This window comes from Gymnoscopelus microlampas (genome assembly GCF_963454915.1).
Source record: "Gymnoscopelus microlampas genome assembly, chromosome: 19".
NCBI classification, from domain to species: Eukaryota; Metazoa; Chordata; class Actinopteri; order Myctophiformes; family Myctophidae; genus Gymnoscopelus; species Gymnoscopelus microlampas.
The window spans coordinates 38374835-38400252 of NC_139956.1; the positions used below are offsets into that span (position 1 = coordinate 38374835).

General features: G+C 42.4%; 3 protein-coding genes and 1 pseudogene across 5 annotated transcripts in view; 2 read left to right on the plus strand and 2 right to left on the minus strand.

Annotated features, from left to right (window-relative positions):
• Positions 1–1226: 1226 nt before the first annotated feature.
• LOC311035113 (calcium-binding protein 2-like) lies at positions 1227–9203 on the minus strand (the record flags this gene model as incomplete). Its single annotated transcript, XM_084043193.1, has 7 exons — positions 1227–1255; positions 2107–2254; positions 2977–3086; positions 4302–4445; positions 5147–5177; positions 6246–6405; positions 9106–9203. 7 exons carry the CDS (start codon positions 9201–9203, stop codon positions 1227–1229), a joined length of 720 nt encoding a protein of 239 aa, XP_083899319.1.
• Positions 9204–13144: 3941 nt separating this feature from the next.
• Positions 13145–14290, plus strand: LOC311035114 (leukocyte elastase inhibitor-like; the record flags this gene model as incomplete). Its single annotated transcript, XM_084043194.1, has 1 exon — positions 13145–14290. One exon carries the CDS (start codon positions 13145–13147, stop codon positions 14288–14290), a length of 1146 nt encoding a protein of 381 aa, XP_083899320.1.
• A 1067-nt stretch (positions 14291–15357) lies between these two features.
• LOC311034698 (ladderlectin-like) overlaps positions 15358–25418 on the minus strand; it is a 21511-nt gene continuing 11450 nt past the window's right edge. The window contains exons 5-8 of one of the 2 annotated variants that reach the window (XM_084042654.1): positions 16656–16762; positions 16416–16553; positions 16138–16255; positions 15358–15988 (exon numbers count right to left, since the gene is read on the minus strand). In XM_084042654.1, the coding sequence (XP_083898780.1) occupies positions 15909–15988; positions 16138–16255; positions 16416–16553; positions 16656–16762 (443 nt within the window). In that variant the 3' untranslated portion in view covers positions 15358–15908. Of the gene's footprint in view, positions 15989–16133; positions 16256–16415; positions 16554–16655; positions 16763–25418 lie in introns of both variants that reach the window. The other variant, XM_084042655.1, reaches the window with a different exon arrangement.
• Positions 24022–25418, plus strand: part of LOC311035115 — a 9095-nt pseudogene continuing 7698 nt past the window's right edge. Inside the window, exon 1 of the transcript in view lies at positions 24022–25164. The product of the transcript in view is annotated as an uncharacterized misc_RNA (transcript). The remainder of the gene's footprint in view (positions 25165–25418) is intronic.

Genomic DNA, 25418 nt, shown 5'->3' on the forward strand with positions numbered 1-25418 from the left:
AAACTAGACTAAAATGTTAGTGAGGGACTATAGTGTAGATCTAGAAGAGATCCAGTAGAACTAAAAGACGAATCATTTTATGTTTGGTTGCGTGTGCTCGGGTGTTGTGCTCTGAAAATAGCAGATCTACAAGCTCACAACGCGCTGCGACGCGTTGTGAGCTTGTAGATAGCGAGCTTGTAGATAGCAACGGCTATTTTCAGTATGCAACCAAGTGTAAAATCAGCCATTACGACGCCATCAAAGCACCGCCAAAATACATTTTAGTCGACTAAATCAACTGTAGATTTAGTTGACTACTAAAACTAGACGGTAACGGTAAAACATTTCAGATGACTAAAATATGACTAAAACTAAATGGAATTTGATTCAAAAGACTAAAACTGAATCAAAATTTGCTGTCAAAATCGACGCTATACGGGGGAGGTGTCATCTTTCAGAATCATCTTTATTGTCACAGGTTTACAGGTATAAAACAGTGGGTGAAATTCATTTTTGTGCACGCTCCATTGCAACACAGTGAGGAGACCTTTTTGAAAATAACAACTCTTAATTTCTTTTATAAAATAGCAAAATATAATCTTATTTACATGCCATATCACAGGAATCTGTTCAAAAATATCATTACAATTACAGGTCTGTAGAGTAGATCGTCTTCAGAGCATTGATCATAGCCGTACCAAATGTTCTATGCAGCACCAGTAGTGCTCATACACCGTCATCACAGTTAGGCACACATTATCTTATAGAACATTGGTTCTCAAAGTGGGGTCCGGGGACCCCCATGGGTCCTTGAGGGAGTTCCAGGGGGTCCCCAGCTAAATGATTGATTAGGCACCAAATGGACCCTTATGGGTCTGTAACTCTGAGTGTACAAATGGAACCAAATGGACACGTAGCCACAGGAGTTAAATGGGGGTCCGTAGCCTAATGCATGTCAAGCTGGGGGTCCTTGAAATTAAAATGGTTGAGTATCACTGCTAGAGCCGTAAAACATCTTCTCTTATGGGGGGTCCCCGTCCCTGGCATATCTTTTGGGATGGGGGTCCGCAGGCTAATAAGTGTCAATTTGGGGGTCCTTGACATGAAAAAGTTTGAGAACCACTGTTATAGAAGCCTACATACACTACAGAAGAGATAAACGCTGGTATACTGTACAATGAACATGGTACAGTAGATGGGCCCACAGTCGACCTCTGTCTGGACGGCCAAAGTCCTCTCACAAGCTAACGAATGGACAGCATCATCACGAATTCTGAAGAGGAGAGAGAAGAGAAGAGAAGAGAAGTAATGCCAACAGGGTAAGAGATCAGGATTTGCATTCACTCTGGACAAGAAACTAGTAGAACATGCATGCAGAAAACGGCAGTGGTCTAAAGTACTGTAACTAAGTACGTAACATAGGGCTGAAGTGGTTTTGTAATAAAATCAAAATCTACAAAGTAACTAGTAACTCAAATTTTCAAATAATTGTAGTGGAGTACTAAAGTACTAAAAATGGGAAATACCCCAGTAGAGTAAAAATACCTCAAACTTTTTCATGTCAAGGACCCCCAAATTGACACTTATTAGACCGCGGACCCCCATTTGAAAAGATAAGCCAGGGACCCCAATAAGAGAAGGTTTATACGGCTTTCTAGCAGTGATTCTCAACCATTTTATTGTCAAGGACCCCCAGTTTGACATGTATTAGGCTACGGACCCCCATTTAATGGCATTTATACCTCTGGGACCCGAATTTATATATAAAATCAATGTTAATTTAACTCTGAGAGTGTACAAATGGAACCAAATGGACCCGTTAGGGTCCATTTGGTTCCATTTGTACACTCAGAGTTACAGAACCATAAGGGTCCATTTGGTTCCTATCCATCATTTAGCTGGGGACCCCCTGGAACCGCCTCAAGTACCCCTGGGGGTCCCCGTACCCCACTTTGAGAACCAATGACTTAGTTTACACCACTGAATATGTAATGGGGGTCCCTCCTGTGTCTCTCTCAACCAAAGGTGTCCTTGGCCTGAAAAACGTCGAAGACCCCCTGGTCTAAATGAAACATTAGAAAAAGTCATCCACAAACAGTGAGCTCCATTTCCTCTCCCCCTCACCTTCAAAGTCGATGTCTCCGTCCGCGTTGATGTCCAGCTCTTTCATGGACTCCTCCAGCTCTCCCTTCTTCAGCTTCTCCCCCAGCAGGGACTTCACCGCCTCCTTCATCTCGTCCTGGGTGATCTTCCCGTCACCGTCTGTGTCAAACTGAGAGAGAGAGAGAGAGAGAGAGAGAGAGAGAGAGAGAGAGAGAGAGAGAGAGAAGAAAAGGAACCATGATGGAACAGTCACTAACATAAAAGGACATCTAGGGCTTCTGACCAGTGGTGGAAAAAGAACTCCCCACACACATTTGTGCGTTGTCACTGGTGTTGTATCCTACTGACTCACCTACCGGTTGAGGAGCCCCCACCGGGAGGACGAAGAGCATTCTTCCTAGTCCTCCCGCCTAACACTCCCTGCTGACAGGTGCGGTGCCACCCCCAGCCCGTAGGATTACTTGTTGTGACAATTATCACCCTCCCTGCCCGAATACGTGTTTGTGTTTTTAAGTAATTCAAGTAAATTACATTCATTGACTATGTTTGAAGTCAATAATAGGCTCTATTCACAGCAGCCATATTATGAAGACATTCACAGGTGTTACCAATGATACTAATGAAGGCTCTGTTCCATTCTGGTCAAACAGAGTCAGGGTGCTGATATTGTGCATGTTGGCTCACTGGAAACACTCTGTTACACCAGTGGGTCTACATTTGGGGTCATGGGCTTCCAAATGGCCCCTTACAGGTGTGACTAAATGGAACAGAGCCTTCATTAGTATCATTGGTAACACCTGTGAAGGAAGTGATAATATGGCTGCTGTGCATAGAGCCTATTCATGTGTTTTCAGTTATCATGAGGCTTCACAGATGAATCAGTGGGCCGACCTGTTGGAAGGCTGATTGCAGCTCCTTGAGCCCCATCATGTCAGCCGTCTCTCCCATCAACCTGGGCGCCATCAGCTCAATGAAGTCATCCAGGTCCATCAACCCGCCCACTGTGGACGAGAGTCACCACATGCAGGTGTGTTCAGTTACAAAGACAGCAAAACATTAAAATAAACAGGGAAATCAAATAATAACTATACTTTTTTTTTTTAAAGAACCGTTTCAGCTCCATCGTGGTGTACAAATTTGCAGACATAATACATACAGTACATTCATGCATTATTATGGCTGTCTGCTCAAGTTGGTTTTGGTGCACCCTCTGGTGGACAAATGTGTGGACAGTGACATACTGTGCATACAAACAGACTCAAACAACCTCATTCAATAGTTTTGCATTGCTTCACAGCTCCACATTTCGAAGTATATGAAAGGTAAAAAAAAATAAAGTATATATTTTCTAATAATATCCAAGTTAATGTTTTAGAAGGAATCAGATTATGTGGAAACAGGGTTCAAGTGTTTAGACATCATTTCTTCAGGGTGATGGAGGTGGATGGTGCTACAGTCATGGTGTCACCAATACATTCAGTCCTGTATCATTCAGCAAATAACACTCAAGTCTCTGCTTGCTGCTCCAGTTATAAATACAAATGAGCCATTTTCAAATGTAAATCACGTTCACATTAGTCTTTTAAAATAGCCTCTTGTTGCACTTCAGTCTAACTCGTCAACAGATAATTAAACCCTATATTCACCTGTTTCCTAGGCTGTGTGGGCATCACTTCCTGTCGATTTGATCCAATGAAATCCAATGAAACTGGTCAGATGACCAATGATATTCAATGAAATCGACAGGAAGTGATGCCCACACAGCCTAGGAAACAGGTGAACACTTCATTGAGTCGGGGTCCCCCAGGGGTGTATACTTGGTCCCCTCCTTTTCCGCCCCTCTACACCATAGATATAGAAACCTAGATACCTCATCGGCCTCTGCAGTTCGTTGGAGCGCCCTGTTTCGTACGGTGGCCGCCATATTTGCACTGGCACTGGCCAATCACAGCGCGTTGACTATTGGCCAATCACAGCACGTCTTTTCCAGGACTCGTCAGAATCTAGTTGTCCCGCCCCCACCTGCCTCTGATTGGCCTACCGAACGACCCCTTCTGTGACGCACGCGGAAGTTTCCAGCTGCCCCCCGGAAGCGGAAGCGCGCCGGCCATACAGACGCCTCATAATGTCTATGCTCTACACCACATCTATGTACCAAAAATAGCCAATCTACAACAAGCTCACAACGCACTGCGCGTCTCCTATGAGTGACTCACTCCTCATCTTGACCTGTTGCACTATTTCCAGCAGTTCCATCTCGGTGGGCATGTAGCCCATGGTCCTCATGCACTCAGCCACGTCTTTGTAGTTCAGGTAGCCATCGCAGTCGTAGTCAAACTCCTTGAAGGCCTCAGCCAGCTCTGTGACAAAGAGTTTAATACATTTATGAACAGAGAACGGTTCTGCTGCTTAAACCCATTAAGGCCGGGAACATGTCTGTGTCATTTTTTTGATATCTTTGGCTGTTCAAAAATAGCAGATCTACAAGCTCATAGCGCGGCACAGAGTGACGCGCTATGAGCTTGTAGATCTGCTATTTTTGAAAAATTTTGAAAATATTTGAAAATATTTGAATATATATATTTTTCAAAACGTGCATTTGTAACTCAAATCTTTGCTTCTGGGGGGGTCCCTGGAACAAAACATTTTCAGATGGGGGTCCGTGGCCAAAATTCGTATCTAAAAATGTTTTCTAAATCCTAACAGTATGTTGCTATTTCAGTGGTGCTCCAACTTTTCCATGTCAAGGGCCCCCAAAATTATATGTATTTGGCCGCGGACCCCCATCTCAAAATACGTTGTTCCAGGGACCCCTAGCACAGATCGGAGTAAAAATGTTGCTTTAAAACACAAATGTTCACGTTTTTTCCCAAAAACTGCAGATCTACAAGCTCATAGCGCGGCACTCGGTGCCGCACTATGAGCTTGTAGATCTACTATTTTTGAATAGCCAAAGAAATCTAAAAAATGACAGAGATGCTTCCCCGGTCTTAATGGGTTAAACATCAGTGTGATTTTATTACTTTAAATGAACATGACTTGTGGCCACAATGACACTTACCGTCCAATTCAGAGAGAGCCAGTTCTCTTTCCTACATAGAGACAATAAAAAAAGGTGTTAAAGTGCACATGGCATCACGCACACACAACTACTTCAACTATTGTCCTATCATGACTGCCAACACGCTTAATTCAGTCATACTAAAAACCCTGACCCTGTATCTTACAAACAAATGATTCCTTATAACAACTTAACCACACAAGCTCACAACACGTCGCATTTGCGATGCGTTGTGAGCTTGTAGATTGGCTAAAGTTATTTATAAAATGTGTGAGGTATGTTGTGTAGTGCATAGTGGTGTGTGTGTGTGTGTGTGTGTGTGAGGTTCAGTGGTGGAATAACTATTCAGATGTCTTTACTTAATTAAAAGTGTCAATACCACAATATAAACTCACTCTGTTACAAGTAAAAGGCCTGAATTCAAAATTTGACTTGGCGGCTTGACGTGTATAAACTTAAAATGGTCATGCAGCATAATTACTTGTTCACATTTGCCTTTCAGACATTTAGCTGAGGTGGTTGTCCAGAGCTAAATCATAATTACAATAAGTAAATAAAGTAGTGGTCTCAACATCAGCATGATTGCATACAGAAAAGGATCCCATGTTTTTGCAACACACTGAAATGTTGTGATGATGCTATAGTGACCTGGTTAAGCATAATGAAATGTGGCAGTTAACCTCCAGTAATGGCTATTAATACTGCAGTCCCACCAGGCTTAACCCACAAGAGGATAACACCTACCTGCTGGCTGAACCACATACTGTATCACACAATCAAGAATTAAGCTAGCTCGCTAGATAAATAGATAGAGAGATAAATTATGGTTACTTTCAATTCCAGATAGCACCAAGAGATTTCCGAAAATATATACATTATTCTAAGCCTGGAACCAAGCCAATCATGTCCATAAAACATTTAATTATGATATACTATATTTAATAGAACCGTTTGTTTTGCGGTTAGAATTGTTTTTCACAGAAGCCTATATACTATATTTTTGAAAATCTATGTGGGAAAAATGAATGGGCTTTCGATTTGTGGCACCACAAAATGGCCACCACTGCTATGCCCTATTACCTGCAGCTACTGTACGTACCGCTCCAAAGACGCTGTTTAGCACGGAGTTGTACACTTTGTTCATTTTTTCGACGTCTACTACTTTCTTTGCCTTCTTGGAGGATTTCTTCTTAGGCACGTCGCCGATGGAGCTCGATGACGACCCCCGTGCGGAGGAGCTCGGGGTCGCGTCTTTACTGCTGTAAGGTGGACAATAAATGTGTAAAATATCCACTTCCAACAGCTCAAGGGAGACAAAGATACCGTCATGACCGTCCTACTACTCTACTATCCTTCTATAACAGGAGGGAAACAGTGTACTTCCGTCCTGTCTGCTGCACCCAAAGTAGCAGATCTACGAGCTCGAAACGCGTTGCGTTTCGAGCTCGTAGATCTGCTACTTTTGATACTTTTTAATTTGAATCCTGAAAAGTAACAGTTTTGGACGATATGAAGAGTGAGGAAGCCAATTCTTCACTTTTGCTACTGTGCGCACCCAAACAATGCACAGACTTGAGACTTGGAACCGAAAAATGCAGATCCCACAGCCCATGGCAAAAATGCTAATAAACAATTTAAGTTTGAGAAATCAAAGATGGATACACCAACCCAGTGAGGAGAAAAATGTATAAGAACACGTAACTGAAGTCACGTAACTGTGTAAAAGTCACCACGTGCTACTGTGTGGCTTGTTGCTGACACAATTGATGAGACCATTTTGTAATGAAAGCTTCTGAACTTTATAGACCAAACATATACTGAGCCACTCTGCTACACTCATCCCCCATTGACCTCTCCCACCCGGGAAACCCTATCCGGGTCACGGCACCAATGTAACTCCCAGTGGGGATACTAAAGCCAACACAACTAACAAAAAATCGTGAAAATGTGTGCAAAGATCTTTGCTTCTGGGGGGGACTGCCCATAAGTCCGACATCCCATTACTACGACTACGTGGCTTCCGCGTGCGGTTAGGGTTAGGGTTAGGGTTAGTAACCGTTGGAACAATGCGCCATCGGAACAATGACACGGCACCGCTTCTGGGGGGGTCCCTGGAACAAAATATTTTACAAACGTTCACTTTCACAAATATATATTCAAAGATTTGCACAAATTTTCACGATTTTTCAAAAAATAGCAACAAAAAAAAGCTCATATATACAAAAGCTCAGATATACAAGCTTATAGTGCGGCACTTGGTGCCGCGCTATGAGCTTGTATATATGCTATTTTTGAATAGCAAAATAAATCCCGGTCTTCATGAGTTAAAGTCCTTTATAATTTTGTACCATTGAGCTGGCTCCCTGTCTGCTGTTTTCTCCTGGGTGTGTGTATAACCCAGCAATGCTAATGTAATGCCCGAGGATTCGAACCTGTGTCTCCCTTTCATTACAAATTAATTTGTGGGATCCGTGTAATGTGGGAACACAACCTAGAAATCAAAAAGGGTCATATTAGTCTGCCTACTTACCCTACAAGACCCCCCCCCCCCCCACACACACACACACACACACACACACACACACACACACATACACACACACACACACACACACACACACACACACACACACACACACACACACACACACACACACACACACACACACACACACACACACACACACACACACACACACAGCTGATTCAAATTAATGATCAATGCTTATTATCAAGCGCTGAAGTAACTTAGCAAGTAGCCTAGGAGCAATACCATTTTCGGGTTTCTGGTCGGGCGGCCGGAACCCGCACAAGCCGGAACCACAGGTGCATGTGCATCACCCCCAAATAATTCCCCGCGATCAAGGGCATTTTAATATTAGGGCCTACCCAATAAAACCCTTGATGTGACGTAGTTTAGCTTATAGGAACAGTTTGTTTGGTATATCCATCCTTTATTCCAACTCGTAGCGACTGGTGAGACTAAACTAGTTGTTATACTTGATTTAGCATTTAAATGCTAACTGGGGGAACCAAAATAAAGCAGCGCCGAAAAACCGGAACCCACACACCCGGAACCACAGGGTTTTTTCCCCAGTAGGCTTGGCCTAGACCGGATCACACTGTCTGGTTACGCGAGGTTACTTAGCAAGCACTATTTAATCCCCATGCCGAGATTCATGTATCACAGCAGGAGAGCTGAACATTGATCATTAACTTGTATCAGCTGTCTGGAGGGAGATCTTGTAGGTTAAGTAGGCAGGCTAATATGAGCCTTTTTTTCTGTCAGGTTGCGTTCCCACATTATTATTGACTGACACGGATCACTCAAATCAATAGGCCCTATGCACAGCAGCCATATTGGGAATGAATTGGGCCCCTTCCTTACTTCCTTCACAGGTGTTACCAATGATACTAATTAAGGCTCTGTTCCATTTAGTGTGGCATAGTGGTTGTCTTATTTTCAAGGACCCCCATAACTCTCAGAGTTACACACCCGCCATAAGGGGCCATTTGGGAACCAAAATGGAGTGTTTCTAGTGAGCCAACATGCACGATATCAGCACGCTGAGCAGAATGGAACAGAGCCTTCATTAGCATCATTGGTAACACCTGTGATGGAAGTAAGAAGAGGCCCAATATCTTCCCAATATGGCTGCTGTGCATAGAGCCTATTGAATGACTGACATAACAGGAAGTGATGCCCATAATTCAACCCAAGGCCTCATGGGACACTGGAACTCGTGGATAAAGAGGAGAGCACAATTAGACAATTCGAGACACGGCTGATCAATTAACCCAGGCACTCTGAGTCAACATTTTTTTTAAACTTATTTCTTCAGCTCAAACATTTATATATATATAGATATTTTGTTAGCTGTATATCCTCATGTATTTCATGTGTGTCACTACTCACTATCCCAGTCAGAGAACAGATACTGGTATGAATCTATTCTTACCCATCTGCAGAAGCTATAGAGCCATCGGCAGTGGCTGCACTAGCGACAGAGGCGGCGGAGGTGACGGAGGTGACAGAGGCGGCCCTTTCCTTTGACATGCTGTGGACAAAATACATGTTTCAAGTTTTTCGTACTGCATTGCAATTTGCCAAACACCTATGTTTCCAGTACAGCTCATTTCAATTCACCACACAGACTTCCTATGTGGGTCAGGTCATACCAGAAGCAGACTCAAATTATCATGAAGTCTTCTACGGTGTTGCTATGCATTATTCATTTAATGCAACTCAAAGTAGGCCAGAACAGTGTTTTTTTATGCCCAAGGCACACCAATCCAAATAACATTTTCAATGCACTCCTGTATTCATAGTGAAAATAGCCAATCTATAAGCTCACAACGTATCACATCACGACACCAGGTTGAACGTGATTACAATGTGTTTTAGTTTAGGGTACTAGCCTCTTTTTTTGGGAAATGAGTGCGCACAAAGTACACGTTCACAAAAATAATGTATAACTTTTTGTATAGTTGTATATTACAATAATAATGGGTGGTTGTCACAAAATCCTAAAGCACACCTGGACCCCTGGCCATTGTTTGTGCTTGCGTGCATAAAATAAAATAAAATAAAATAAATCTTGTTTGTAATGTCCAAACCTGCCAACTAATGATGTCACTGGTAGGCAGGTTTCTGAACTAGCAAGTCTCTGTGGACACACTCTGAGACACAGGACGAGTAGACAGAAATCTTTCTATCTTACAATGAACATTAGTGAGGACCAATATATGAAGATAGGTTGGAAATGGGTGAAGTGCTCCTTTAAGTATCGTACGGTTAAAGGAGTATTTCACCCAAAACAAATACTTATTTTCTATCAATTACACACCTGAAGCATTGAATTCATGGAGTTTTTTTTGGTTTCTATCGCATTCCTAAACCAGTAATTTGATAAATTTCTCTCCGGTAGGAGACACAAAGGAGAGTCTTTGTGTCTCCTACCGGATGCATTAGCATCTTTATTATTATCATCAAATTATTGGCTCAGGAATGTGACAAAAACAAAACAAATATCCATGAATTCAATGCTTCATGGGGTGTGTAATTGGTAGAAAATAAGTAATTATTTGTGTGAACCACTCCTTTAAGGTAAGTATGGTTATTTCATTTTATTTGGCTTACCTGGTTCTCTTGAATTAAGAAAGAAAAAGAAAATTCAAGCCAGAGTGGTTGATTATAATATCCTTCTATTCCCACTTTCATCTGTAGCACTCCCAGTGATTCTGCTGTCCTGTCCTCCTCTCCTTTCCCTCTCTGCTCTCTCTCTCTTCCTCCAGAGGATTAGGGCCGCTATAGGCTTACCTGGCTAAAAGTACAGCAACAGATTAGAAAGCAAAACATGTGGTGGCTGACATGACTTGAAGACGCTTACAACGTGCAGCCAAACAAGGCTAATCGCGTGCAGGCTTGCACAGTATCAACTACAACCAGTGGTGGAAAAAGTGCTCAAGTGTTTTACTTAAAGGAGGAGCTCACCCAAAAAATGGCTTATTTTATATCAATTGCACACCCCACGATGGCTTGAATTCATGGATTCATTTTGGATTTTGTTGCATTCCTAAGCCAATAATTTGATGACCGTGTGTATTTCCGGTAGGAGACACAAATAATCTACTTTGTGTCTCCTACCGGATACATTAGCTGGTAGGACATGGGAATCAAATTATTAGCTTAGGAATGCAACAAAAACAAATCCATGAATTCAAGGCTTCATGGGGTGTGCAATTGATAGAAAACTAGAAAAAGTGCTCCTCGGAGCACAGGTCTCCGCCAGGTCAGGTAGGCTATTGTGGCCTCCTGGTGGCGCTATAATAGTCCAATGTTAAAAGGGTGGCATTAGTTCCTCAACATAGTGTGAATGTGTGTGCAAATTGGACGGTGCTGTCACGATATGAGACAAGTTTTGGACCCAAGTGCAGAACCAGGCAGGCAGAGAAGGTTCAATGAAGATGTATTCATAAACTCAGCATACAAACTGACTTTAGGGTAGGACATACAACAGGACACACCATGACATGAACTATAATCTGACAAGGGAACACTGAACACAGGGAGGTTTAAATAGACACAGACTAACAAGACACAGGTGAAACATAACTACAATCAACACAGGGATTGGCTGGGAGATAACAGGACACAGGTGGAGAAACAAGTAATCACAGGTCGGAGAGACAAGACAGGTAGCAAACACTAGGGCAGACAGGAAACACTAGGAACAATACTACACAATAAAAGTACAAGGATAACAGGAAATTATAAGCAAGATACAAGGATCCTGACAGGTGCGTTCATGATTTGCAGAATTTTGTTCAAAACAAGCCAATAATGCAAACTTTAGATGTCAATCTTAGCCAATCAGTATGGAATATAAAAGTCACACCCAGTGTGAAGTGGGCGGTGTGTGGTCATCACAACATGACTCACTTTAAAAAAAGGATGAATGACTTTTTTTAAAGTCCATACTGCTATTCATATGGCTTCACATGTGTCATGTGTTTCGCTAGCCAATCACAGTCCTGGATTTGCAAAGTCAGCCAATCACATTACAGTTAGTGGTGATGACACTAGCTGTAATGTGATTGGCTGACTTTGCTAAAGTATCGATTTGCATTAACAATGGAAGGGTTAGGGGGTATACAATGCGTTGTAGACTATTGGCCAATCACGGTGCAGGATTGGTCAGTGTCCAAAACTCACTTTTAGGGGGCGGCTACACCGCCCCAAAAATCACACCCTGTGTGAAGGTAGCGGCGCCTTTGATACATTTTGTCATCGATATGTGTTTATAATGTGTTTATAGCCATGTGTCACGTGAAGCTTGACCAATCACTTTGTTGATGCACCTGACCAATCAGAACGTTGACGCACACGGACAAAGTCAGGTATAGAGCGGCTAGCGCCGCTAAAAATCACACCCAGTGAGAAGAGAGTGGTGCCTTTGAAAGTGTAACTGGTTGCATCCACAACAATCAGCAACAATGTGACACGTGACACGTGACAACATATTGTCACGTGTCACGTGAAGCTTGACCAATCAGCCGTGCTCAAACATACGGACGGACGGACATACGGACACACGGACATACGGACGGACGGACATACGGACACACGGACAAAGTCAAATGTAGGAGTGGTTGGCACCACTCAAAAATCAAACACATCCGTCGTGATCACATGACTATAGAGATCATGTGTACCGATTTGCGTGAAATTTGGATAAAATTGGAAGGAGTAGTATAAAAAAATGTGTTTTACATAAGTCGGCCTCCTGGTGGCGCTATAAAAGGCAGATGTGAAAAATGCAGGGCAAAGGTTTTTCCTTGACCGGGAGTGTGCATACAAAGTTTTACACAGATCGGTGCAATTATAGGTAAAAAAACACGAATCGGCCTGTTATAGCGCCACCATGAGGCTGATTTGAAAATGTTCAAATGGTAGTTCTTCCTCGGCATTTCACGGAAATTGCATGCTGTGTTCATGATTTGAGGCATTTTGTTCAAAACGGAGCACTCCTGCAAACTTTGGAAGACATTTTTAGCCAATCAGGATGGAATATGAGAAATCTGAAAGACCCGTTTCGTTTAATGACTATAGAGATACTGTGTACCGATTTGCGGGATTTTTGGACAAAATCTGTAGTAGTACTGTCAAAAAAATAGTTTTGCACAAATCGGCCTCCTGGTGGCGCTATACAGGCCCCTGTGAAAAAATCAAGTATGAAAAAAGTATGAAAGGTATTAGAATTCCATTTGGGCAATGGCATGTTTGGGCAAGACTGACAAGGAACATGGCTGACATCATGGTGACATCATAGTGATGATGCGAGCGTCCAAGCAGAGCAGCATAAAACTGCACCGCACAGCATTGTTGAGAGCAGTACGTTCTCGCTGGACATTTGGATATTGGTTAAGAAGTTGTAACACTTAGACATTGGTCCAACGTCGTTACACTATAGGATATTGGTCACAACATTGATCGCAATGCCATCACCAACGCCCCTGTCAGCGGCCTGCAACACATTTTCTCTGTCTCTGTTCAAACAGCTGTCAGACAATAACAACACTGGCAATGTGTTCTACTCTCCTATCAGCATCTCCTCTGCTCTGGCCATGGTGCTGCTGGGGGCCCGTGGTAACACAGCCACACAGATGTCAGAGGTCATGCACTTTAAGGATGACGTCCACATGGACTTTTCTAAGCTTATGAATGACCTGAACAAGTCAGGGAAGTCCTACGCCCTCAGCCTTGCCAACCGCCTGTATGGAGAGCAGTCCTACCAGTTTGTTGAGGAGTTTTTAAGTGCCACCAGAAAGCACTATGATGCACAGCTGGAGAGTGTGGACTTCATTGGCAACGCAGAAGGAGCCAGGCTGAACATCAACAGCTGGGTGGAGAAACAGACACAAGATAAAATCAAGGACGTGCTTGCCCCAGGTTTGGTGGATGAAAAAAACAGACTGGTGTTGGTCAATGCCATCTACTTCAAAGCCAAGTGGGAGGAGTCATTCGATGAGGACTGCACCAGGGATGAACAGTTCAGCCTTAGCAAGACTGAAAGCAAGCCAGTGAAGATGATGCACCAGGAGGATAGGTTCCCTCTTGCCTTCATTCCTGAGGTCAACTGTCAGGTCCTGGAGCTGCCCTACAAGGGGAAAGACCTCAGCATGCTTATCTTTCTGCCTGTTGAGATGGAGGACGATACGACCGGCCTGGAGAAGCTAGAAAAGGAGCTAACCTATGAAAAGTTTGTGGATTCGACCAATCCAGGCATGATGAAGCAGAGAAAGGTTCAGCTGGGCCTGCCTCGTTTCAAGATGGAGGTGACATATGACATGAAAGACATCTTGATCAAGATGGGCATGGTGGACGCCTTTGACGTCACACAGAGTGACTTTTCCGGCATGTCTACGGCCAACAACCTGGTGCTCTCCCAGGTGGTGCACAAGGCCTTTGTGGAAGTGAACGAGGAGGGCACTGAGGCAGCTGGTGCCACTGCTGCAATTGCAGTTACCATGTGCGCTTCGTTCGCTACCCGCTTCGTTGCTGACCACCCCTTCCTCTTCTTCATCCGACACAACCCCACCATGAGCATCCTTTTTGCAGGCCGATACTGCTCCCCACCCTGAGTTGGATCTCAGCTCAACTCTGGTCCTGGGTACCTGGACCACAGTTAGTTTATTGTTTTACATGCTCATTCATTAAAACTTGAAAAATCGTAAAGAACCATACCAGCCTCAATACATTATCATCTCCTCTAGGATTGCAGGCCGAAGGCTGGAGACTTATGTTTTCACTAATGTCCGTCCATTTGTTTGTGAACAGCTAATATGGCATTGTGGGACCAATCAACGTCAAACATTGGACACACTCCCAATAATTCAAGGAAGAACCTCTAACCCAAATTATTTAAATCAGCCTCATGGTGGGTGGCGCTATAACAGGAACCTTCATATTTTGGCCAATAACTCTTAAACTTGAACCATAGGTCGTACAATAAAAAAAAAAGTCCAATACAATATATTGTATATTCAATGATGAATGAAATATCAAACAGCAAAAGATTCAAAGTGAAATATAATAGTAAAAGTATATTCATTCATGCCTATGAGCTGTATACATACTCTACTGCGGCTCATGGCCTTTAATTTGGTGTATCTGGTAACATGTTGAGAGAAAAAAAAGAATCACTGCATAAATGTTCACTAGCGTAAAATAAAATGTACATGATAAATAATCTATTTTCAGAATTCACAGTAGTGTGTTATTGTCATATGGGCCATTCACAAACATGCATTATTTTCTACAATTAGATCTCATGATTGTCAATTATTGGGAGTGTGACACAGTCAGTTTGAAAAACAGAAAGTGTCTTTATTAAATAATGTTTAGGGAAAAGGGGAGGTGGATCAAAATAGCAGGGGTCTTTGTCCTTGAGCTTATAGGCTCACTACAGGGGAACGCTGTTGTCCTGTGGGCAGAAAGAGCTCAGTGAGCCTTTAAGTCCAACTCCAGTGGTGTTGGAGTTGATTGTGCTTGCCTCTTGACAGGGTAGTACCTCTATCACCTCCCCCGTCTGAGCTTATCTGACAGCTCAGTGTCAGCATACTGTATATTGTTGTAGGTGGACATGACGGCGGAGCAGCATAAAAAGCAGAGGTTATCTCTGAATGACTCGGAATGAATTATTTAAATGATTTCTATTTATTTATTTTATTGATGCAAGTAAAGACATTGAAGCAAGTTATGTGCTGCTTAAATCAAACCATCCATTCCATTCACGTTCCTCTCATTATCACCACAACACCTGAGAGTCACTGTCCATCTGCTGTTAATGTCACTTGTCTCTTCATTCCTTCAGTAGCGTTACAATTTGTGCAGTAACTAAATTTTTGGACACATTGGCTTATTTATTCATGCTTTTGGGAGATAAACAATTACTGTATGAATTAGTGCAATATCACTTATACAGACCAGATTAGATTATTTTGTGTAGTAACTGCAGTTTGGCTTTGCAGGGCATAGATATTAGGAGTCACACACACACACACACACACACACACACACACACACACACACACACACACACACACACACACACACACACACACACACACACACACACACACACACACACACACACACACACACAAACACACACACACACACACACACACACACACACACACACACAAAGATTTTATGTGGTTAAAGTGTTTGTGCGTGCGTGCGTGCATAATCTCCACGTTATTCAACACTCTCAGCTGTTTTTTTGCAAACAGAGGGAAATTCGTAACGGCAGTACTCATCATCCCACAGGTGTGCACCTGTTATATAAAGAGAAAGAGAAAGTTGAACAAACACATTAATTATCATATTGCGTTATTACTTAAAGGTGATGTTTGTGATTACTCTTATTCTTATTATACTTTGTTGTTAAAACAAACATTTTGTTAAAAGATTGTTACTTACGTACCTGACCAGTTCACAAGCATGCAGTTCTGTTCTCCTCCATTCCAGTTGTTAGGTTCTCCCCCCCCCCAGTCTGTGAAGGTCATTGGGCGATGACCGTCACTCCACAGCCAACCACCATTCTAGATGACAATACAACCTCATAAATGTCAATATAAAATGTAACCATTTAACAACTCACTGTATGTTGACATACAGGTACAGTGTGTAGTGTATCATGTGTCAGTGTAGTATAAGGTAACGTTTTATCAGACACAGTTTATAAGGGTTAATGTTCCTTACCGTGCCTGTTGCATCATAGACACCGATCCACGATCGATCCATTGCACCAGTTTTGGAACGTATCAGGTCTTGAATGAATGTGTGTTCTGTTTTGCTGTGAATGGATGCTAGGTTTCCACCCTGAGACAAACAGGTTTTCTACAGAACAATATAAACAGAATAATATTGTTCAAATTACATAATACATAGATGCATATAGAAATACAATACAAGATGCAATCATGTGTTTATTTATTCTACCTCTGCATCAGCCCAAGCCATATGAGCCTCTTCAAATCCGTAACAGTGTCCATTCCATTGAATCCAGTCATTTCGACATACACACTCCTTGACAACTGCTTTCTCTCCTGAAAATACAACAGACACTTGAAGTCAACCGTTTGAAAGCAGCAGCAACAACAACAACAACAACAACAACAACAACAACAACAACAACAACAACAACAACAACAACAACAACAACAACTAAACTAACAAAATCAGGAAATCCTAAAACAAACATAATCTGCAATAATGAGCCAGTTTCAACAGTTACTGTAAACAGAAACACATCTTTTATCAATTTATTTGTTGTTGTACCATTCCAAGATACTAGTCCATACATGTATTTCCACCCGCCATCCCTCCAAGCTAGGACTGTAACTACAGATCCCATAGATCTGCATGGCTTTGCCATTCATCCAAGCTATGGGACTGCGACTACAGACCCTGTGGTGAAAATGCTAATAAACAGCGTATATATGGCAAAAGTCAATGCTCATGTGCAAGCTCAGATTGATTATTTGGTCATCTTACTAAGGAGAAAAAAGGATGAGGATGGACAGACCGAAGGATAGACAGACGGATAATACATACAAATAAATTGCTTTTGCTATAGAACTCATCAGTAATACCCTCGCAGGCACACACACACCTTCCTCCTGTTCGGTGAGTTGGTCAGTCAGGTTGTTATGTCTGTTCTGTAACTCGTCAAAACTGGTCAGAAGTTGTTGTTTCTCCACCATGTTGGAATGATCTGTATAATGACAGATCCATTATTGAAAGACACCTTAATAATAAATTCCTTTTGTTGCTGCTACTAAAACTATTACAGCTAATAATATATATGTTATGAGGTACCATCTCTGCTAGTTTATTGAAACAACACGTTGGATCGCCATAGATCAAACATTTTAAATATATTGTTATGAAACATGACTTACAGAGATAGAGTGGGACAGCAATGTTGAGGAGAGCTAGAACAGCACAAAGCAATCCAACACCGACTCCAACCCCCTTGTACCGTCTTATGTCTGGAGGACACACGCACGCACGCACGCACGCACGCACGCACGCATGCACCCACAGTGAGAAAAGCAAAGAGAGATCATTTGAAATCTTTGCACTTTTTGTTTAACAGTTAAAACATATTCATTTATTTTTGTGATATTTAGCTTTAGTAACTTCTCTTACCAGAGTGCAGTAACTTCTGTAGATCTGCCTCCATCTTGTTAACAACATCGTCTACCTGTTGGAGGTTAGGGTTTTCATAATGGCCTTCTACAGTCATTACTTGAATTATTTTTGCTATATCAAAGTTATCGTAATAATCTTCCTCAACGTTTTCACGATTCCTCACCACAGCCATTTCCTTTTCTTTATGACTTGAATTCTTCTTGCAGGTATTGTATCTGGTCCAGCTCTTCACAACACACTGAACTAGTGAGAATGTTGGTCTTTCTTTTATTTCTTTGCCTCTCTTCCTCTTTTATTTTGGTTTGTTAAAATAATGCTAATTTTGACTTTTGAAAATACTGAAGACAACACATTGCAGTTCCTTCTTTGCTTTTGCATTTCCTTTTTTTTTTGGGTGGACTTTTTTTGATGTTTTTATCTTCGCCAGGCCGGGAACGGCTGAGATGAGGTTGATTGTTTCATTTCTATGCCTCTCTTCCTCTTTCATCTTGGGTTGTTCTGCCCTCACTATAAACATGCTAATGTTGATATTTAAAAATACTGAAAACAACACATTGCAGTTCCGCTTTACCTTTTATATATATCATAACAATATTAATACAATGGTGCCGGAAGGAGTCATCAACACTGATAATTCTACTCACTCCCTTTCGTTAGTGTTGCCAGATTGCGAGAGAAATAAGCAGCAAGGTCTATGAACATTTGCCTGCATGCGTTTTGTCTGTCTGTCTGTCTGTCTGTCTGTCTGTGTGTGTATGTGAGTGTGTGTGAGAGAGAGATGCCCTGATGTTTCAAAGCAAGCAAGTTGTTGTCCGCACAACTTTATACAATGGACGGAGAGCAATGTTTTTATCTTTAGACTTCATAGAAAAACAAGCCCAAAAACACTGTGTGTGTGTTTGTGAGAGAGAGAGAAAGAGAGAGAGAGAGAGAGAGAGAGAGAGAGAGAGAGAGAGAGAGAGAGAGAGAGAGAGAGAGAGAGAGAGAGACACGTTCGAACCACGCACAATTCATCCATTGCGAATAAACAACCGATTACAATAATTTCACATTCTCTATAATTAGTAACATGTTGGTGATCAAATATAGCAATATGCCAGGTTCCTAGCTGACAGTGAAATGCAAATGATCCATTAACTAGAACAATGACGGTCTCCAGGTAGTCTGGAGGTGTGAAGAGCTCTCTGCATGGGGTAGAAAGGGTAAGAGCGGTCAAAATAACCGAAAAATAACGTCAGAGATAGCTAATTTCATATTTAGAAGACGTTTCAGACGAAGAAAAAAAACAGTGATGATTTGAATCGATTATTTAGGAAAAGTCATGGAAGGGGAACTTTCTCAGAGCTTCATGAGAAAAGATAATCCACTACAAAGTCTCTAAATCGGTCAGATTGGAAAAGAACACCTTTTCATCATGGAAAGAAGGTCTTAAATGTATCATTAAACACCTGCCTTAAATTAACAATGTAGTTATTTGCTAAATACACAAAGGTTTTCTTTCCCCCTGATTTCGAAATAAAACCATTAGGTCTAATCATTAGACTCTAATGAGCGCTGTAAGCTGTTCTTCTTTTCAGCTGGTTAACAACTCCCATCTTCAGCACTCCAAATCTTTGATTTGGCTGTTTTATCTTTTACAGCACCCACAGTATATTGTACATGCACGCACGCACGCTTTTGTATTACTACTTCAGGACATCAACATTTTAAGATTTTATGAATGCTATTTTTCTTTTTGCTATTTTAACAGTGAGCCTAAAGTTCAAAAATAGCAGATTTACACGCCCACAGTGAGCTTGTGAGCTTGAAGATCAGCAATCTTTCGGTGCATGTCACCAGCGTGCAACTAAGTCAGCCATAACTCTATCTCTAATCCCTAAACCTTAACTCCTAAATGTTTATTTGATTTCTTTATCTTTGCCAGGCCGGAATGGCTGAGGTGAGGTTGAATGTTTCATTTCTATGCCTCTTCCTCTTTCATCTTGGGTTGTTCTGCCCTCACTATAAACATGCTAATTTTGACATTTGAAAATACTGAAAACAACACATTGCAGTTCCACCTTACCTTTTATATCATAACAATATTATAACAATGGTGCTGACAACACAATAACACAACAACACGATAGCAAAATAAAACAATTTGCATGCTCCAGAGAATGAATGAGGAACATGCGCTGTATGGCTCACAAGCACTGGGTTTAAGTCAACGGGAGATCCTCTGAAATAACACCTTTTCATCATTGAAAGAAGGTCTTAAATGTATCATTAAACATCTGCCTTAAATTAACACTGTAGTTATTTTCTAAATACACACAGGTCTTTCCCCCCCCCCACACCTGATTTCGAAGGCCTAATGAACGCTGTCAGCTGTATGTTTCTTCAGCTGGTTAACAACTCTCATCTTCAGCCCTCCAAATATTTTAGTTTTATTTAGCAGCGGTGTAAAGTAATTAAGTACATTTACTCAAGTACTGTACTTAAATACACTTTTGAGGATTTATTTTTTTACTGTACTGGAGTATTTCCATTTTTTGTCCTTTTACTTCTACTCCACTACATCTCAGAGGCAAATGTTGTACTTTTACTCCACTACAATTATTTGAAAACTTTAGTTACTAGTTACATTGTAGATTTTGACTATTATTACAAAACATACAGTAACCACTTCAGCCCTATATACATTTCGGCCATTTGAAAATTAGCCGATCTACAAGCTCACAATGAGCTTTTAATCTTAAAGTGGATTCTTTGTTTGACAAGTGTCACAGCTTGGCTCTAGGCCGCGACAAACATCGGGGAGGAGACCAGGTTTAAGTTGTAAATCAAATACATATTTATTAAACAAGAACTAATGACAAGAAACTAAGGAGGGATACACAGATCATAGAAAGAATCATATGAGGTGTGTAGTCAGTAATCAGTAGTGTAGATGTGGATGTATGAAACATGGTGTGGTGCGAGGTGTGTGGATGGAAAGAAAGAACATAATCATAATAATAAGGGCATGTAGAATAGGGGGGTTGGAGCTGGTGGAGGTCTGCTTCTCTCAGCTTCTTCTAGACACTGGCCATGGCAGGGCTTTTATAGCCTCCTGGAGGCACCGGGCCCAGGTGCTTTCCAATTGGTAATCAGCCCCACCCTGCTTCCCTATAGGGCAAGAGTTAATCCAAAGCATCACACCCACAACCACCCAGACTAATATATGGGGCATCACACAAGCAGCCAGTGGAAGTCGTGGAGGACTGGTCTCTGGAGCGGGTACTGGTGAGCAGGCGGGCAGCTGAGTTTAACTTAAATGTCTTATTTCCCAGAAAGGCACTGTCTCTTGTTTCTTTGTCTATTCGCAATAAACTAAACCAAACTTTTTTTCAAATTGCTTTTGAGTAAATAACTATTGCCATTGGTTTAGATGTTCAGAATGACCCAGATTATATTTTGTCACTAATATATTATTAGCTATAGAGCCAGAGTAGGCTAGATGACCATATCATACTGTAGCGTCTACAGAAGTGTTTTCTAGGATGAGTATGAGTAGCTCTTTGCATCGTCCGGTCGACTATTGTGTTCTAGAGGTGTGTATACCAAAGTGGGTGCTGTGACACCGGTCTAGGGATGCCGCAGAATATTTGATAACATTAGGACCAAATTAGCCATTCCAAGTCCAAAGACTGAATATTTTAAGAGATTGAATTCACAAAATGAATAATAGAGAATAAGAATAGTATTAATCATTATAATGATCTTATGAATCGGTGTAGTAAAATATGTAATACATAATGCTGCTAGAGGGACAATTAACACATCATTTGGGGGTGGTGTTGTTAAAACAACTACAGTATGTATAGTGGTGCCCTGCTGAGCCCAAAATGATTGAAAACCACTGGTGTTTACAACAGTTGTGATTGGGTTGTCCTGTGGCCCAGTGTGATATATGTGTCACTGTCGGGCAAAAAACAACTATATGGTATCTCTATTTTTCAACTTTAAATATATATATTTTTATAAATCAGTGCTATTGATCACGCTTTACGTCTGTGTGTGGGTTCAACAAATATTGAAACAATGAAAAGTATTAAAACGTGTATTAAAAAAACCCTAACTCCACTGGATCCTCCATCAGGATGGAATATGGAAAATCGGACAGATCCGTGTTGATCACATGACTATAGAGCTACTGTGTACCGATTTGGGTAATGTTTGGACAAAATATTTGTGCAAAAATCTGCCTCCTAGTGGCGCTACAACAGGCCAATTTGAAACATTCAGGGGGTTCGGCTTTGGCATCCAGTGAGTGTGTGTGCACAGTTTCGCAGCGACCGGGCCAACAGTGCCAGAGATTAGCTGCTCACAGAAGAGCGGACCGGGTTTTCCCTAACCCTGAAAATGTTTTATTTTACACAAAAGGTGTGTTTCTGAGAGGCTTCCCAGCCTTGCACGCACACTCCCAGCAGGCCTGAATAGCTATGCAACCTGATTAGGAATAGGCCTATTTTCTTTCATCACCCCAACCGCAGTCCCATTACAGATGTGCCACTTCAAAACTTCACATGTCCTGCCATCGCCAAGACAGTACATTTTCAGGGGATTCCCAGGGCAATAAGAGGGACAAAGAAGGGCATTTAAAATGCTGAATTATTTTGATGATCACTGCTTTTATGATGCTAATTAATTTGAGCAACTGGTCAAATCACCTTTCGCCTCATAATGAGTCTGACACCTTGTTCAACACACATTCTTTTGTTCTCATGTATATGGATGTCTGTTGAAGGGAAAAACGGGGGTGTGTAGTGACAACTTCTTTTCAGGGGCAAAACAGTGCATTTTAAGGGCAGAAAAGGGAGGAAAAAAAATGCATTTTCAGGGCACTATCAGGGAAAGAACAGTAACGTGTGAAGTTTTGAAGTGGCACATCTGTAGGTGTCGATCAGATCAAAACAAATAAGACAAGGTGGAGTTTTCAACCATTTACTGGCCAGCTCAATAACAGACCACATCTATCTATATATACAATTTGAATCCTGCGCCATGTCGGTTGTCTGTATGTACGAACGTTGTATGTGGCCAGTGTGACGTCATATGACATCACGGTCGTGACATCACGATGAGACACGCCAGTGTGACGTAATCTCACGACAGCATGACATCACATCCTACCTATAAATAGGTAGGAGGCACCAGTTCGACGGCTTCCATCCTCAACACAACCCACGCCGACGACCCTTTACACAAATAAACTGCTAACTTCATCTCCTGCGATTTCAACTATCTTTTCACATTGTACACCACTGCACACTCCCCACAGGTCTGCCATACCAGGTCTGAGTAATCACAAAGTGGGTTTTGGTCATTGGAGAGGTGATGCACGTCACCTCTTTCTGAAGTGGGTACTTTCAATTTAGGAGAGCACAAAACTCTCTCTCACACTGTGAGGTGCCTGTAAGGTGGCACTGCAAAGTGAACGACGCGTCACGCTAGACGCGGCCCGAACTTCTAGTATATATATACAATTTGAATCCTGCGCCATGTCGGTTGTCAGTATGTTTGTCAGTATGTATGTTTGTCAGTATGTTGTATGTACGTTGCATCACTCCGAATATGGACACAACGCCAGTGTGACGTAATCTCACGACAGCATGACATCACGCATGACATCACATCCTACCTATAAATTCTAGGATGCCGTCAGATCGCACCAGTTCGACGGCTTCCATAGTGGGTTTTGGTCATTGGAGAGGTGATGCACGTCACCTCTTTCTGAAGTGGGTACTTTCAAAGCCTGCCGTGGATTTAGGAGAGCACAAAACTCTCTCTCACACTGTGAGGTGCCTGTAAGGTGGCACTGCAAAGTGAACGACGCGTCACGCTAGACGTTCGGGCCGCGTAGCGGCCCGAACTTCTAGTATAGTTACATACATGATTTGTGGTTGGTTGGTCAAAGACTAAGAAAAGTAGACAGTAACAGAAAAAAAGGTAATATAATTCCATATTTGGGCAAGGGCATGTTTGGGCAAGACTGACACAGAACATGGCTGGCGTCATAGTGACATCATAGTGACATCATAGTGACATCACAGTGATGATGCGAGCGTCCAGCAGATCAGCATAAAAGTTGTTACAGTAAAAGACATTGGTCACAACATTGATCACAATGCCATCCACAACGACCCTGTCAGCGGCCTGCAACACATTTTCCCTGTCTCTGTTCAAACAGCTGTCAGACAATAACAACACTGGCAATGTGTTCTACTCTCCTATCAGCATCTCCTCTGCTCTGGCCATGGTGCTGCTGGGGGCCCGTGGTAACACAGCCACACAGATGTCAGAGGTCATGCACTTTAAGGATGACGTCCACATGGACCTTTCCAAGCTTATGAATGACCTGAACAAGTCAGGGAAGTCCTATGCCCTCAGCCTGGCCAGCCGCCTGTATGGAGAGCAGTCCTACCAGTTTGTTGAGGAGTTCTTAAGTGCCACCAGAAAGCACTATGATGCACAGCTGGAGCCTGTGGACTTCATTGGCAACACAGAAGGAGCCAGACTGAACATCAACAGCTGGGTGGAGAAACAGACACAAGATAAAATCAAGGACTTGCTTGCCCCAGGTTTGGTGGATGAAGATACCAGACTGGTGTTGGTCAATGCCATCTACTTCAAAGCCAAGTGGGAGGAGTCATTCGATGAGGACTGCACCAAGGATGAACAGTTCAGCCTTAGCAAGACTGAAAGCATGCCGGTGAAGATGATGTACCAGGAGACTACGTTCCCTCTTGCCTTCATTCCAGAGGTCAACTGTCAGGTCCTGGAGCTGCCCTACAAGGGGAAAGACCTCAGCATGCTCATCTTTCTGCCCGTTGAAATGGAAGACGATACGACAGGCCTGGAGAAGCTAGAAAAGGAGCTAACCTATGAAAAGTTTGTGGACTGGACCAATCCAGGCATGATGGAGCACAGAGAGGTTGAGCTGGGCCTGCCTCGTTTCAAGATGGAGGCGACACATGACATGAAAGACATCTTGATCAAGATGGGCATGGTGGACGCCTTTGACGTCACACAGAGTGACTTCTCTGGCATGTCTCCAGCCAACGACCTGGTGCTCTCCAAGGTGGTGCACAAGGCCTTTGTGGAAGTGAACGAGGAGGGCACTGAGGCAGCTGCAGCCACTGCTGCAATTGCAGTTTTCATGTGCGCTTCGTTCGCTACCCGCTTCGTGGCTGACCACCCCTTTCTCTTCTTCATCCGACACAACCCCACCATGAGCATCCTCTTTGCAGGCCGATACTGCTCCCCCCCCTGAGTTGGATCTCAGCTCAACTCTGGTCCTGGGTAGCTGGGCCACAGTTAGTTTATTATTTTACATGCTCATTCATTAAAACTTGAAAAATCTTAAAGAACCATACCAGCCTCAATACATTATCATCTCCTCTAGGATTGAAGGCCGAAGGCTGGAGACTTATGTTTTCACTAATGTCCCTCCATTTGTTTGTGAACAGCTAATATGGCATTGTGGGACCGATCAACGTCAAGCTTTGGACACCCTCCCAATAG